We start from the raw sequence: 17,718 nt of genomic DNA, 5'->3' as shown, positions 1-17,718 counted from the left end.
CGTATTAAAGAAAAGTGATCTTTCCTTAAACATCTGCCTCTTCACTCTCAAAAATACCAGCTATCAATGACACAACAAGAAGGATGCAATCAAAAGGACTTTCTCCCATAGAAAAACACAGCCTAATAGGTTCTGCAGTGATACCATTTCTGGGCAAGTTACTTCACTAACACAATGTATCTGAAGTATATTCTAGAAAGACAGGACTGGAGAAAGAAGCTGTACAAGCCAAATGTTGTCTAGCATTGGCATAATAAATAGAATGTTATGATTTTGACTCTTATTAATAGCTTTCATATTATTGAATAATCCACTTTCCTAGATCAGTGGCACTTTATTAAAACTTCATCAGCTCAATTTTTCATTTTTATTCGTCTGAATTGCTAATTTGTTAAAGACAAGTGGGAACTCACATCATGTATTAATAGATTTTATTACAAAAGAGATGTCAAATGTGACAAATGGTTCAGCTCAGAACAAACCATCTGTGTTCTGCACTCATAGAACAAAAAGCATCAATACTCTTAAAAGAGACAATCATTTGTCTCATGATGACTATGCCGGTTTTTAAGAGAACAAAGTGGTGAACCAAAGGCCCATGCATCCCGTCTTAAGCTCAGTCGAGAAAAAGGAGATGTAAACCTAACTAATAATAAATAAACATAATTTCCATGAGCCAAGTAATTACAAGTTCCTAGACAACAAGGAGACATAGTAGTTTGAGAGGCATTGAGACAGAACAACAAGAAATTATTATATGGCAAGGCATGAAGAAAAAAACATAAACCCAATCATATAATAATTAAAATTTATATTGGATATGATGGTTTAAACCTTTACCTTTCCATAGAAATCACTCATTTGTTCCAAGGGGACATGGGACCCATCATACATGGCAATGACCTCGTCATCTGGGACCACATTCAATCCTCTGGTAAGAGAAAGAACAGTTTCATAGCAAAAGCAAAGTAGTTCTCACAAAGCCATATAGAGTTACTTGGTAAGAAGCTTTGGGTTCTCCAGTTGTACATAAGCAGTGGATAGGTTGAATAATACAATCAAAAGAGTTAGAAGGGGCCCCTAAAAGTCATTTAGTCCAACCTACTGCCATTACTGACCACTAACATTGTGCCCAGCCTCTATTTTTTTAAAAAAACTCCCAGCCTTTTGAATCTATAAGCAGTGGATCCGCCTTAACTATCTGAAATATTTTAGTCTGTGTCAATGGAGAAAGCCAACAATGGGACTTATGCCAAGATATGTTGGCAGAAGATTCTAACCTTAATATGTAATTTTAAGGGATAACTCAAAATATTATAGGTTCTGACTATAATTGTTTTTAGATGAAAGAAAATGCTCTGTATATAGCAATGGTTCTCAACCTGTGGGTCCCCAGATGTTTTGGACTTCAACTCCCAGAAATCCTAACAGCTGGTAAATTAGCTGGGATTTCTGAGGGTTGTAGGCCCAAACCCCTGGGGATCCACAGGTTGAGAACCACTCGTATGTAGCATGCTATTTTATAAAGAAAGGTACAGTATATTCATGTTTTTTGAAACAGATAACCAAAGGGCCAGCAATTTTTGCCGAATTGCAATTTAACCCTGAGAGAGAGAGAGAGAGAGAGGGGGGGGGGAGAGAGAGAGAGAGATTTCATCCTTTAACCTGTGCACCAATTCGAACAAGAGGGCAAGAAAATTAACAGGGTATTCACTACTGCGTTTTGATCATATGTAAATTTGAGGGGGACTGTAACAATGGCAAGTACCATAATGAAACAGATTTGAAAGCTATTGCCTGTGTAGCTTTTCATAAAGCTCTGTTGTCAACAGTGAAGTATTTTTAGCATCTTTCTACTGCAATTTAGCAGCTGGGATCATTAGTCAGTGTGATGTGAATAGCCAACTCTCCTCTGAACACAAAAGCAGATTTGAATAGTTCAACCAATATTAACATTATCATTTCAACATAGTATTCCTTCCCACAGGTAACTACAAAACATCAGAATTGATTAACAAACAGGGGAACTACTGCTGCCATTATGCTAGCCAGGATTTCAACTATGGTGTAAGTTGTCTTCCAAATCCTGGCTTGCCTGGATGTCATTCAGCAAAGCTCCCAAGCTCCCAAACGATTATTAACTGCAAATATTTGTTTCATTACTCATGCAAAGGGAAGAAAAAAATGGATGCCAAAAGGCTTCTATTAGTTTATACTGTCAGTACTGTGATATATTAGTGATCAGAGCCCTCAGCTCCCCTGGAACACCTCAAACAAAATTAGTATCAATCAAGCAAATGAAACCTACCTGTACACTGTTCCCAACTGAATATAATGAAAGGCATCAATCTTCATCAACAATGCCTTTAAAAAAAACAATCCCAAGTGAAATTTATACACTGTACATAACTGTTTTGATGAAATTACAGTCAAGTGTATTTATTAGCATATAGAGTTATTTTATTTCATCGGGGTTTTTTTAATGAAAAATTGAAAATGGGTTAAAAAGTGAAAAACAAGGGAAATGAAAGCACATACAAAATCATGCTTGACCATTTCCTTGTATTTAAAAATATTTTAACAGGCCCTGGTCTGAGGGTGGGATACAGCCTTGTACAGTTACTCTGAGAGAAGGTTTCTCTCTATTTGAAACATGGGCATAAAAACCCAATTTAATAAATAATCTACCAAATAAAACATAAAATTGTTTATTTTAAAAGCTATCCTGCTATGCAAGCCATTTTCAAATAAGGACCAAACTTGCAATATAAGATACAGCATTAGGATCAGAGTTGAAAAGAGACCACAAAGGAGTGATCATTACAGACAAACATGAAATAATCTGTACCTACCCGATGTACATCGTAATGAAGCCCTCTTATTGCAAAATTTGGATCGTAGTCGTATTTACGAATTTCTGCAGGATACTGAAAGGATAAGCATTTTTAAACATTTTAAAATCTTGGAATAAAGCTTTTTTTTTTAGTCATAAAAGCTGTCTGTAAAAATTTGGTAAGGATCAAGTTAATGCTTTTGTAAAGTTGATATCACTAACTTACAACAGTAGTTTTTTTCTAGCCAAGGAAAGAGCCAGCATAGAATTGGACCCCAGGAGATGAGGGTTTGAATCCCTGAAAATCCACTGTGTGACTTTTGACAATTCACAAGCTCCTATCCTAAGAAGGCAGCAATGGCAAACTTAGTCTGAATAAATATTGCCAAAGAATCCATATAAGAGGGTTGCCCTGAGTCAGAGTTAACATGGAGGCACTTGCATATAACATAGAAACTGGATTATTCCAATGATGGCATGTTACACCAAACAAGAAACTGAGAATTCCTAAATATCCCAAAGGCTTAAGATCTTGGAAATAAGCATGATCAGTCCTTGTTAGTACTTACATGGGAGACTACCAAAAAAAAATACCAGGTGCTGTAGGCTATATTTCAGAGGACAAATACACACATAAACTAGCATAAAGCCAGTATTTTGTGAAACAAAATCAAGTATTTTGGGGAACTGTAATAGATGCAGTTATGCATGAAGATCTAATTTCCTATTTACTATGGCAGATATATTTATAAACATGTGTATATATAGTAACTGACCTTTGGTCTACAACCTAGTACTGGAAATATCTAACAGACACGGAGAATCCCTTCAAGAGAGACTGACTAAAGGAATATTCCAGCAGAAGTAACGTCAAGAGAGCCAATAGCTGCATCTCTATCTATCAGTGGAGTCTGATTTTATAAAACAGAACTACTGTATAGTATTTTCTCATCACTGTAAGAGAGATTAACTGGAATTTTGGATTTTATCCACTGCTAAACAAGAAACACAATAGGGTAACATACTTTTCACTAATATATCTATAGGCCTATGTACAGCAGCACTATATTTTTACATGACTTCCCTCCAGGGATATGGTTCTCTAAAAGACACAGTAAAACATGTCACAAGAACAGAATATAAACACTTTCAATTTTTTCCATATATTTTAAACAAATAGCAAAAAAACGCAAAAAAAACTTACCCGATGTTCATTAACCAAAAGATCTCGTGCTGCATTAAAGATCAATGTATGCAAATGTTTGGAATAGAAGACCAATGTGTAGTCATAATCAAAGCCGTAGATTTCTACATCAGAAAGACTCATTTCATTGTTGGAAAAAATTGCATCTGGATTCAGTAAGTTACTCATGATTGAAGGGACTAAATCTGTGGAGAAAAAAAGATGCAAAAAAGGAAGGTTGCAAATTTTACTGGAAGAAATTCTGATAACGGTGATATATATGAATCGCATTCTAAAATGATACACAAATGCACTGGCAAAGCAAGAGTGCTTGATGTACTTTCAATGTGAATGTAAGGCAAGTCTCAGCCTGTGGGTCACAGGATGGGATACTGCCTGCTCTCAACTTCTAATTGAGTTGCAGCTATTGATATAGATGCAATAAACAAACACAAAGGTACCACTGTTATCTGAAACCCAGACGCCTAAAATGCAGGAGCCCTGAGATCGGGACTCAGATACATGACCTCTCTATACCTCGCTCAATCCCTGAGGCAGGAGACACCTCCCGACTTTCCTTCTTCCCACCACCCTATACTAGACATAAGTTACCAGAAAGTACGGGGAATCCCTTCTCAGACATTGTTCTAAGGATGCAATCCCATTATCCCAGGACCACTCCTCCCAAGAGTGATCACTGACCAATGTCCCAAGAAATACCCTTTTCCCCTCCCAGAAAGCCTCTGTTGACAGAGTAGGGGAAAGATTCCAACATAGAGTCAAAATTTCTTTCAGATAAAACTTTATTAAGTTTCCAGCCATACACATTACATCAATCATGGGCCATAAAACATGACAACAATTAATGTACCTTGAACCAATAAGACAACATATCGTAATTCATACCAATCAGAGAAATGTTTATTATTGTCAATTGTCTAAAAATGTCAGTATCTGTAAGGAGAGAGCACGTCAGGTCTGGGAATTTCCACTGGCATCCATCTTTGATCAATGGAAAATAAATCTCTGATTCTGCCCTCATCTCTGCATATCTTAATTGGAACCGATTGGAGCTGGCATACCGGGATTCAGGACAATACTATAAGATCCCATTGTAAGAACAAAGATAAATCAAATCATGTTCCATAAAAATAGGAGTGATAAATGATGTCCTGGAAGATTAATTGCCATCTATGGATGGAAGTTTACTTGTCATCTAGTCAGTTGAATCAGAATCACTCTGACCAGGAGGTCATGAGTTCGAGCCCCGCTCGGAGCCTATGTTTGTTTGTCTTTGTTCTATGTTAAAAGGCATTGAATGTTTGCCTTATATGTGTAATGTGATCCGCCCTGAGTCCCCTTCAGGGTGAGAAGGGTGGAATATAAATGCTGTAAATAAATAAATAAATAAACAAACATCTAGATTCAAGCCAACAAAGATTGCTCCAGTACTGTCCTTGCCCTCTTAAGTGAGAATGGCCCCCTTTTTGGGATACTTTGCCTTTGATGGAAGTAATCTCAATTCTAGTGGGATTTTTCCTGATGTGTTTGTTTTATGTATGCTCTCTGCAAAACTTGAAAGTTAATATATTATGGTAATGCTTATTAGTTTTACAATAGTATTTCTTATACTATATGATCCGGAGCAGCAACAATCTGACGCATGGCAGTGCGCTGGACTGGATGACCTTATGGTCTCTTCCAATTCTATAAACATTACCAGCTATCACCAGTGTGGCAGGGATTGGTACCATATTTATGCCATATTAAGCAGTTTCCTGGTAACCTGCCATTGCAGACAGTCTGTCAATGACTCACAAAATGCACAAATTCCAAAGATAGTTGTTTTTGCTGCAACTCCCAAGGCTTTTAAATATGACCCCCTTTTTGGAGGCTGAAGGAAGTGCTGTGTCACGTCATATGTAAAATCCCTCCCTCATTTTCAATCTTGGTATAAGTGCGATATGCCCCTGTGACATGATGTGCCTTCTTCTCTATGAAATGTTCAGTGAAAACCAACGACACAATGCAGAAAATGTGGCAAATGGCCACAAACTCTACTTCCTGGGATTGCCTAAGAAATGTGCGGCATTTCCAGGAAAAGTAGTTAGCAGCAGCCAGTTTCATTTCCCTGCAGTTGTCATCGTCAGATTCTCATAAAAGTCATGCCCTAGCTCTGGTTAGTTTTTTTATATGTTAATTGCATTTTCCTCTTGAATATACAATGTGATTTTAAATTAATGTGAGCTGATCCTAGTGGCAGTGGGCATTCAATGTGATATAACTCAAGTCTTTTGATCAGTGATTGTCTTAATCGAGCCTTTCTCAACAAGGTTGCTGTGAAGTCAAAATGAGAAACCTCATATAGCAAGTTCTGGTATCACAAAAAAGGCAGGAGTGGAAACAACTTGATTTAACATTATACCTTTCACTAGCAATGCACTATGCACAATAATGGTTATGGTTTCCAGAGGCAATTCATAAGCGAAAATTTCAGAAAGTGCATTATCACTCTTTGTCTAAGGCCTCTTCCACACTTTCCTTTATATCCCAGGATCTGATCCCAAGTTATTTGGTTTAAACTGTATTATATGAGTCTCCACTGGCAGATAATCAGGGATAAGAAGATAATCTGGGATCAAATCCTGGGATATAGAAGCAGTGTGGAAGGGGCCTAAAGCAGAATGGGATGAAACAAGTGTTGCATAGGAGAGGCTCATTATGCCTCAGACAACTACAGAAGAGAAGAAACAAGATTTTTTGAAATAAACTTGGCTGCCAGTATAACATCTCGTCGTGGAGTTATTTTGCTGAGCAGTCATGATAATGAGATTCCCAATTTCATTCCGTCCAAGAAAGTCTTCCAAACCACAAAAACATTTTAACCATGATATCACAAGTGATGCATAAATGCATAAAGTTAAATGCTGGATGGCAGAAGCAAAAAAAATTGCATGTATTGTTGTAATACCAAAAACCTAAACTCCTTTTTAGCAGTTATGTGTTTTATGCCATTTTTGAAATATTTCCTTGATCCCTTACTTATCAGTTTCCAGGTTCCTTTTAATTTAAACAATTCTAAATATATATTTTTTCAGAGTGCATTCCTGCACCTGGCCTTTAATTGTTTTCTAAACAGCAGAAATAATGTATAAACATAATTTGCTCTGCTTAGAGTTTACAACAAGGAAAAGGTAAAGTGAGATTTAAAATAAATCTCAAGGCTGGCACATAGGCATATAAGAGTTTGTGACATAAATACATAAAACTGTTTGGATCTCACATTTATCCATGCCTTTCAAAAAGTCATGTAGTTCAAGATTCCCAATTTTAACAATCTTTTAAAATTCTGATGTGGCTTGTCTGTTTGTCATAGTTACATTTATGATTAAGTTGTTTAAATAATACTGTATGTTTTCAGAGAAAAGGGAAAATATGTTTTGGCATGGCAATAAATTGTATGAAAACAAATAGAGCTCTTGTCTTAGTGACAGTGTACAAAATTAAATCCTCTCTTCCAAATTGTTTGAGCGGCTTGCAACCAACCATCTGGGTCAAACAAAACCAGTGTTCAGAAATCCTCGCTCAGTTAAGTAGATGGAAGGATATCAAGAGCAGTACTCAGAACCCTATAGCTTCATACCAGTAATTTTATTTTAAAAATGCATACCAGGAAGGCAGTGGTTCAAAACATCCATGACTTAATCCAAGAACAATCTGTGCCTACCCCAATTAGACAAACTGAGAACAAGATGTATACTTTTAACTGCAAATGAAATACAGACAGAAGGCTTAACATATTTTACTAATCTTAAATCTGTAAACACTGGAACACTGCTAAATTAAATGGTGTATAAAATCCTACTTTAATCATTTGCGCAATCTACTTTCCAAACAACCTTGCTAACTTACAAAAATATATTAAAATTGCACAAAAGCCGTTATCTTTCATCTCCTGATAGTAGTCGACAACTGGAGGCTTAGCCATAGAGTACCATCTATTTGTCCCTCCTTTCTCCCAAGTTAGCATTAAGTCAGAGAAAATACTATAAAGCAGTTGTTCTCAACCTTCCTTATGCTGCGACCTCTTAATACAGTTCCCCGTGTTGTGGTGACCTACAACCATAAAAATTATTTTCGTTGCTACTTCATAGCTGTAAGTTTGTTACTGTTATGAGTCATAATGTAAATATCTGATATGCAAGATGTATTTTCATTCATTAGACCAAATTTGGCATAAATACCTGATACGCCCAAATTTGATTACTTTTGGTGGGAGGATTCGCCATCTATTGTTTCCAAAAAGGAAGAGAAGGACACCCTTCTCTGCCAACAGGGTTCTTAAGACCATCAGAAATATGTGTTTTCTGATGGTCTTTGGTGATTCTTCTAACACCCCCCTCGCGACTCCCACAGGTTGAGAAACATCGCTACAGAGGTAAGCAACGTGACAGTATTTCACTTTGGACAAGGACTCCATCCTCATCTCCAAGAAGCCTTTCAATAAGACCAATTACAGAACTGAACTTTTTGAAAGAATGCAATTTACACTTGCTTACAGATTTTTTCATGCATGACCAAGCTGGAGTCATAGAACTCTGGTCAATGTTCCACATAGTCACACATTCATAACCACACCTCTCCCATTTCTTTTATCCAATCCTGTCCTACCTCAACATTTTTTAAATTCCACGTTCACAAATACATGTACCGAGACAGAAGGAAAGCACATTTTTCTGGTTCATTGTTGCGACTGAAATACTAGAGTTTGAGTTGAAGGACATTCTTAAAAGCACAGCACATAACTTTGGTTTGAGAATTGGGTGACTTTGGATACAAGTGTTCAGTGTAGATGCCACCCATAATTCTGGAGACCAGGGTTCAAATCTCCACTCAGCCATGGAAGCCCACTGAGTGACTTTATTTATTTATTTATTTAATTTATTTATATGCTGCTCTTCTCCCCCGGGGGACCCTTAAAATATCTTACACAAATCACACTTTCCCAGCCTCAGATGAAGGCAAAAGCAAGCCTCCTCTGAATAAATCTTATCAAGAAAACACTGAGAGAGAGTCATATTAGACTGTCAGAAACTACTTGAAGGCACATAATGACAACAACAAAATACTACAACTTTCAGGGCCATCAGCTCAGTGTTGCATGAATTTTTCCTATGACTGCAGAACACCTTAGTACATATCATGGAGCTGAAAAATTAAATTACTACCAACCTTTTTGTATACAGTTTACTATTTTTAAATCATGCAAACCTGCAGCAATCATAAAACACTGACCTTCAGAGTCACCACTGCTTTTATATTTCAATTCTTATGCAACGATGAATAAGTTACAGAACACAGCTTTAGTTCTCTTATTCTAAAATCCCCAAGGCTATATTAACAACAAGGAAGAAACTCCAATAGGATATTGTCAAGGTTACCATATAAATTAGTTTGACTCTTGAAAAAGACCTATTTGAATAGCACACACCAGTAAGCAAAAGAATTTATCCATAGTAGACCAGTTTTAATGAGGTATCTATTTTAGTTTTGCCTTGGAGGGTCATATAAACACATTACATTACCAGATGTAAGGGGTTTTTTTCTTGATTTAATCACACTGGATTGTGCATTTCTTTAAAACTGTAACTAATTTTTCTGAAAGGCATTTGCAAGAATGAATTGCAATTGCTTGAAAACAAATTGAAAGGATACTACTATGGAAAAGTGGTTTCCAATATTACGGTACTTCATAATTCTAACTATCTGGTCGTTTGTACTGGCTTAAATATGATTTTGTACATGGTACGGTAAAGCAAATCTTTATAAAAATATAATATACCAACTTACCTGAAAATAAAATAACTGTCATCAAATGATCTTCAAATTGTAAAACACCAATGGAGAGAAAATTTATTCGTAAGTTCTCATCTTCATGCTATAGAAGACTACACAAAAGAGATGTGTACTCAAATAAGTGTATGTGTGCAATCAAATATATTTTCTTGGCAATTAATTCCTAAATTTAAATTGGACCAAAAATTCAAAATTTTATTTTTTTTATTTAAGGAATCCTTTTGCTTTATAGAAAAAGAACTTGGATTCAGCCAAAAATCCAAAATAGTTTTTGGATTCACCCAATGCCTTTCAGAAATTTTTTAAAGACAATTAACCTAGAATGAGATACCGAGGGATATTTGGGAGAATATTGTTCAGGAAAATAAATCATAGTATGTTCTTCACAAGAATTTTGTGTGAACAATCTCTTGGCATTTTATACTAATCATTCAATCTGATTTTGCTATTTTACTAAGTCCATCCAAAGCTATGTACATGAGAAGGCTCAGTGATAAATTAGCTGAGTGATACATGTCTTCAGGAGCAAGGGTTTTCACTCTACTCTTATAGGTTTTTTTTTTAAGTAATTCATTGTTTATTACTGTACTCTATCCCAGAATTCCAAAAGAAAGTACTTGCTTTGATAACTGTCAATGAAGCAATGAAATAGATAGAAGTCAATTTATTTGCTTTTATTAGCTTCAATGTATGGCAGTCCTATAAATGACAGATCTCCCAAAAGCACCGTTGTTAAAATCCCTTCTCGGGTCTTCCAAACTCAGAGCAATGGTTTCTTTTATTGAGTCAATGCATCTGTAATGTGATCCTACTTTTTTCTTATGGCTTTTTCTAGCATTGTCACTTTTTCAATGAGTCATGTTGTCTCACAATGGACCCCAAAGTACAATATAATAGTCCACAGGTTAGTCATTTTGGCTTCTATATAAAGTTCAGATATAGAGTCTCACTTATCCAAGACTCGCTTATCCAAGATTCTGGATTATCCAATACATTTTTGTAGTCAATGTTTTCAATATATCGTGATATTTTGATGCTAAATTCATAAATACAGTAATTACACATAACATTACTGCATACTGAACTACTTTTTCTGTCAAATTTGTTGTATAACATGATGTTTTGGTGCTTAATTTGTAAAATCATAAGCTAATTTGACGTTTAATAGGCTTTTCCTTAATCCCTCATTATCCAAGATATTCGCTTATCCAAGGTTCTGCCAGCCCATTTAGCTTGGATAAGTGAGACTCTACTCTAATTTGCTCTTGGGACCCATTTGCTTGTCTTTTTAGCAGTCCCTGGTATTTATAAACAGTGCCACACTTGAAATTAGCAGATGTTCTTCCTACCAGCTTTCTTTTCACCTTCCAGATTTCACAACCACACAGCGGAATTGGAAACACTATGGCTCAGATGATAAAAGAGTGAATTTGCATCTCACTTAATGGAAACAATCATTGTCCTTGGGTTTGTCCGTTACTTATAATTGAGGATCTGGTGTTCATAAGTGAACTGAGAGCAAGAGATAAACCAGCTGCTCATGAGAAGTATGAACAGAAAATCTATCAAAGGTCCAACAGTTGTCATGTCCTAATAAGGAATAAGCTCAGAAATCTTGGACAGCCAAGATTGCCAGAAATACCACCTTTGTGCTAAGCATCTCAGGGTACATCTACATTGCAGAATTAATACAGTTTGACACTACTTTAATGGCCATGGCTCAAAGCTATGAAGTCATAGGAGTTGTAGTTTGATGAGGCATACTCTTTGGCAAGAAAGGCTAAAGAGACTGTAAAACTACAACACCTATGATTCTATAATGTTAAGCCAAACTGCATTCATTCTACAGTGTAGATGCATCCTTGATCTCCCCTAGACCAAGCTTCCAAGCTGGCCACATCCATATGACTATTCCTTCAATGATGAGAACTAACCTGAACAGCCCAATGTCAATAACCTTCTGCCAATTTCAAAATCAGATGAGTACTCACTGTAAGTTCTTTTCTGACGCTTTGCTTCAGGAGCTAATTGTCAGTAACCTGGGAAAACATATTTCTATTATTATTTTATATAAACCTATGTATATCATCTTACCAGGTGAGAACTGGGGGCCCATGCTTGGATTCATACCGAGCCATATATCCCAATCTACCTCTGAAGACCTGAAAGGTGGGATCAACAGCTGAAAACAATATAAAGACTTGAATAAAAAGCATGATCAAATGAACCAAAAAACCCAGCCAAAATTACTAAATTTCACATGCATGGGTAAATAGCCAGGGTTTAACATGGTGCCAAAGGTGAGCAATGTTCTTAGTCACAGGGTCTCCATCTGGTTAATTTAATTTCCAGATCAGCAAAGCACAAGAGTCTCTGTATGAGCAAAATTCCATGTCAGTTTACAGAATGTTACCCAGTTGTTTCCAGCATCTACACACTAGTCTGGCACTTGAACTGCCTTACTTGACAAGAAGGAATAGAGCTGGGTGTCATCAGCATTCTGGCTGTGCCCAGTTCCAAAGCTCCTAATGACCTCAACAGGACTTTTGAGAGCAAGGGAATATAACAGAAGCCTGTACCACTCCACAACTTAACCATGAATTTTAAATTAATCCGTTAATACCAATTTCTTTAACCAGACCTGCAGGTACAAACAAAATCATCTTAGTAAATGCCTCCTACTTTCACCTCAGATTGCCTATCCAATGGTCAATGATATCAGAAGCAGCTGAGTATCCAAGAGGATCAATAGGGTAGCACTTTCTCTGGTTTCTCTGTGGATAAAGTTATTGCCTCAATGATGAATGTTTCAGTCCCCAAATGAACCCTGAAATGGATCTTAGGTATAAATTGCCTCCAAGAATATGTGAAGATGCCTTGCCATCTTTCAAGCTATCTTGTTCCCCAAAAAAGGGATGTTGTGCAGTACAGGTTGAGCATCTCTTACCCAGAACTGCAAAATCCAAAATACTCCAAAATCCAAAATAATCCACATAGGTAGCTGAGACAGTAACAACTTTGTTTTCTACTGGTTCAAGGTACACTAACTTTGTTTCATGCACAAAAAATATGTTAAACATTATATAAAATGACCTTCCAGATATGTGCATAAAGGGGTATATGAAACAACAAATATATTGTGTTAGACTTTCTCTAACAAATCTATCATAGCAGATGACCAGGGCTTTCACTCTGAACTAACACATTTGTAAGCAGAAGAACTATGCTGGACAAGACCTCAAAAATGCAAATGAGAAAGCAAAATAACACTTCTTTTTTCTGTATATATTAGGAGATGCATATTAGGATACAGGAAGAAGGGCCTGCAATCTAGGCTCCTGCTGTGTTCTCTTTAACTAGCTCGAACATCTACATTATTGATGATCTGTTGGTTTTATGTTTAACTTTCGTAGAAGGAAATGTAATCCAAGGTTTCTATCTTTTCCCAGCTTGGTGCCCACTAAATACACTGCATTGCAACACTCAAAATCCCAACTGGAACAATAAGAGGTGTAAAGTGTATTCATCTCAAGGGCACCGGGTTCGGGAATGCGAGCCCATAAAGTACAATAGCTCGGAAAATCATGGTTTAGAAAGCTACTGCTAGCAAGGTGAGTACATTCTCATTTTTAAATAACAAGTTCAAATAGATTTTAACCTAAAGATATCCAGATTTGAAGAAAGCCAATCTAGAATTCTGTGGTACCTTTTATAAGCCTTCAATGTTCTTGTTTTGTACTGATCGTCCCCTTGAAGGGTTTTACAAGCAGAAGATGTATTACTCTAGCAGAGGCTATATAAACCATGCATCAGTATAAGGCTGCCTCATGACTCAGTCACCTTGGTCAACTTCACTGTACCTTAAAAGGCCTCAAGCAAAATCATGCACACTGAATATTCCTTCCCTTGTGACTTCCCAATTCAGAAAACTGACCCATTTTACTGAACAGCATTGGTCTATTTTATCCAACAGCTAACAATTTCACCCAAGACACACAAATCTTCAGAAATTAAAAACTATGTAATGTCCCTGTGATAGGTTCTCTTCAGGGTTGTCATAAGTCAGAAATGACTTGGAGACACACAATAAAATATTACTGCTTATGAATGCCCCACTTTGCTTTTTAACTCCCTGGATTTTGTCCAAATCAACAGAGAGCCAGATAGGTATCATCTATATAATTGGCAAGCCTCCTTTATTTACCCTCTTCCTTCTTTTTCCTTGTTAGGGGGAAAAGATTCAGGAGAAAAGGACAGCGATGGCTTCTGAATGCCAATGCTAGATGTTGTCTGTCTGGGAGCAAAGAGATGATCCAGAGAAGCTTACTATTCCACTACGCAGCCGGTTTCTGCATTTCACAGACATTCTGTTCTTGTGTTAACACTAAACAGCATGCTGTTTATCCCATTCAGCCCCCATAGCAGCCCCCAGTAGATGAAGAAATAGTATTTTATGGCCAAGGTCATCAATTGGGGAATTCACAGCCAGGCAAGATTCTGCACTTGGCACACCAAGTCTCACAGTTCCATATAATTTTTCATTGAATCCTTCATAACACATGAAGTCTGGGTCAACTTGGGTGTGTAGTGATGCATCTATTCCTGCAGTGACCTTGGCTAAAGAGGACTCCTGCCACACATTTGCATTGCTCCAAAAACTCTTAGACTGTGTTTTATCATTTATAAAACTCAGCCTGAACATGTGTATGAGCCTTCCTGTTGCCTGTCAACTTCTTGTGACCCCAGGAATTTCACAGTTTTCTTTGGCAAGGAACACAAGTGGTTTTGCCAGTTCCTTCCTCTGAAATACAGCCTACAGCATCTGGTTCTTCATTGGCGGTCTCCCATCCAAGAACTAACCAGTGCTGAACACGGTTATCTACCAAAATCAGAGGGGATCTGGTGGTTTTAGGGTATACAGATGCTTTTAAGGTCTGGGATCTTTAGTTTGTTTATGTATGTGTGTGTGTGTGTGTGTGTGTGTGTAAACATCTGTGTGTTGGAGCTTGTTTCCAAAGGTACAAGGAATAAAAAAAAAAACCATGATTTTAGGATATGTATCCCTTTGCTATGAAATGCAATATATTCCAAGCCTTGCACTGAAGTGATTTGATGCATTTTGATGGTTTTGGTCTGTACACAATATTCTACTCCTAGCCAACAATGTGCTGCCACCTTTAACTCGTTTTTTTTTTCAATTCTTTTGGCTCTGGAACCTTTTGGAAACAAAACACCACCAATGTTTTTGACCTTATGACATTAAATGTCCCATTATGGTTTCCTTAGCCTATTACTTGTTGTCACCTATAACACATATAACACCTATAACTCATTTTATAACACAAATAACATATTTTATGTATTTATAACATATATATAAAACACCTATTACTAATTTTATAAAATATATTTTATTTTATAACATATAAAACACCTATAACTTTGGGTTGTTGTGGATTTTCCAGGCTGTATGATCATGTTCCAGAAGCATTCTCTCCTGATGTTTCGCCCACATCTATGGCAGGCATCCTCACAGGTTGTGAAGTCTGTTGGAAACTAGGCAAGTGAGTTTTATATATCCGTGGAAGGTCCAGGGTGGGAGAAAGAAGTTTTGTCTGTTTAAGGCAAGTGTGAATGTTGCAATTGGCCAGCTTGATTAGCATTGAATAGCCTGGCAGCTTCAAAGATGGGCTGATGCCTGCCTGGAGGATCCTTTGTAGGGAGGTGTTAACTGGCCCTGATTGTTTCATGTCTGGAATTCCCCTGTTTTCAGAGTGTTATTCTTTATTTACTGTCATGATTTTAGAGTTTTTTTTAATTCTGGGAGCCAGCTAACACCTCCCAACAAAGGATTCCCTCTGGCAGGAATCAGCCAGGCTTTGAAGCTGCAAGGTTTTCTGATGCTAAACATGGTGATTAATTGCAACATTCATACTTCCAACATACTTCCAACAGAGTTCTTTCTCCCGCAGATATATAAATCTCACTTGCTTAGCTTCCAACAAGCCTCACAACCTCTAAGGACACCTGCCATAGATGTGGGCAAAACGTCAGGAGAGAATGCTTCTGGAATATGGCCATACACCTTGGAAAACTCACAGCAATCCAGTTATTCCGACCATGACAGCCTTTGACTCCTTTTGAAAACAAATCCCACACATATATATGGCGCCCTCAGGGTGTGCATATACATGTACATACACACCCATGTACATATCTGGAGCTTTTAGGGATTATTATTATTATGTAGACCTGGTGCCTTTGAGATGTATATATATGTATATATTTATATGTATGTATGTATATACAGTATGTATATGTGTGTGTGTATATATATATATATATTTAATGCCAAAGATCACCTGGAGGGCCGAAGTTTGCCCATACCTGCTATAAGGTATAGAGATATCTGGTGCCTTTAAGGTATATATAGCCAGGCAAATGAAGTCTATATAGAAGCAGGTGAAAGCAAGAGAAAAGCAAGCTGGAAGACGGAGAGCAGATGGGGACAAAAATCCTTTGGGGGGAATTGCTGCCCTCTCCCCTTCTGCTCACCTTTGGTCACCTTCTTGGCCTCGTTGTAGCGCTTCCACAGGTAGCTCTTCATATCCAACGGGGCGGAGGGCTGCTGAGGAGCCAGCGTGCAGAAGGGATTTGCCTTTAAGCTGCTTGACGACGAGGAGGAGGCGGCGCAAGAAGCTGCAGCGGCGCGACCCATGGCCGCCCCCAGAGAGAAGACCCTGGCAGTGGCAGTGGAAGCCATGGCGCCAAGAAGGTCCTGAAGGCGCTCCTCTCCCGCTTCTCCGCGACTGCAGCCGGCGGTGGCTGAAGTCACTTCCTCAAGCCACGCCCCCTTCTCGCCTTCTGAAGAGAATCAAAGAGGCAAGAAGAGGGGGCGGGGCCCAATCTAAGCCCCTCCCCCTGGTAGGTAGGGCTACTTCGAGACATCCTGACGTAGCTTCTTTTTTCCCGCTGTTCTTTCTTCCTTCTCCTCCTCTCTCAAAGGGACACGGGAGGGGGCGTGGCCACGAGGAAATCCCTCCCCTTAGTGGGCGGGGTCACCCTTAAGAAGACATCCTGACGTAGCTCAAGGAGGCGTCAAAGGTGGCACCTCTCGGAAAGGATCGGAGGGGCAGAAAGGGGCGTGGCCACGCGGAAACCCTCCCCTAAGTGGGCGGAGTCACCCTTAAAGAGACATCCTGACGTGATAGGAGACGTCAGAGGTGGCATTTTTCCAAATTCTTTGTTGGAGGAAGCAATCTTCTCAAGCCGTTTCTATTTGATCTTTGTCTGTTTTATTAGTATTGTTGGAGGAAGCAACCTTCTCAAGCCTGCTCTATTTGAGGTTTGCCTGTTTTGATATGTGTCAGTTTATATCCTGAAGTGGGGCCCCTGGTGGAACAGTGCGTTAAAGCGCTGAGCTGCTGAACTTGCGGACCAAAAGGTGCCAGGTTCAAATCCCAGGAGCGGAATGAACGCCCGCTGTTAGCCCCAGCTCCTGCCAATCTATCAGTTCAAAAACGTGCAAATGTGAGATCAATAGGTACCGCTCCGGCGGGAATTTAACGGTGCTCCATGCAGTCGTGCCGGCCACATGACCTTGGAGGTGTCTACGAACAACGCCGGCTCTTCAACTTAGAAACGGAGATGAGCACCAACCCCCAGAGTCGGTCACGACTGGACTTAACGGAAAACCTTTACCTAATATCCCGAAGTCTATGTCTATTTAAATTGCTGTAACCTCATCTCTATATACTTAAACCAGTGGGAGGAGCTGCAGGTCATGTGACTGACTCAGTGGCGGTTTAGAATGTTTAGTTTTGAAAGGAAGACAGAGAGGTCAGTT

The 17,718-nt window shown here is 38.3% G+C and overlaps 1 protein-coding gene across 4 annotated transcripts in view; it reads right to left on the bottom strand.

Moving 5' to 3' along the window:
- Positions 1–16,826, bottom strand: part of nt5dc3 (5'-nucleotidase domain containing 3) — a 31,877-nt gene extending 15,051 nt beyond the window's left edge. Inside the window, exons 1-6 of one of the 4 annotated variants that reach the window (XM_008110586.3) lie at positions 16,428–16,826; positions 11,967–12,054; positions 4,038–4,222; positions 2,853–2,927; positions 2,309–2,364; positions 841–931 (exon numbers count right to left, since the gene is read on the bottom strand). In XM_008110586.3, the coding sequence (XP_008108793.1) occupies positions 841–931; positions 2,309–2,364; positions 2,853–2,927; positions 4,038–4,222; positions 11,967–12,000 (441 nt within the window). In that variant the 5' untranslated portion in view covers positions 12,001–12,054; positions 16,428–16,826. The remainder of the gene's footprint in view (positions 1–840; positions 932–2,308; positions 2,365–2,852; positions 2,928–4,037; positions 4,223–11,966; positions 12,055–16,427) is intronic. The other 3 variants (XM_062983045.1, XM_003220884.4, XM_008110585.3) reach the window with 3 other exon arrangements.
- Between the last annotated feature and the right edge of the window lie 892 nt (positions 16,827–17,718).

Source organism: Anolis carolinensis, chromosome 5 (assembly GCF_035594765.1).
Source record: "Anolis carolinensis isolate JA03-04 chromosome 5, rAnoCar3.1.pri, whole genome shotgun sequence".
Taxonomy (NCBI): Eukaryota; Metazoa; Chordata; class Lepidosauria; order Squamata; family Dactyloidae; genus Anolis; species Anolis carolinensis.
Note: the sequence above shows the minus strand (reverse complement) of the source record. Positions and strands in the feature narration are given on the sequence as shown.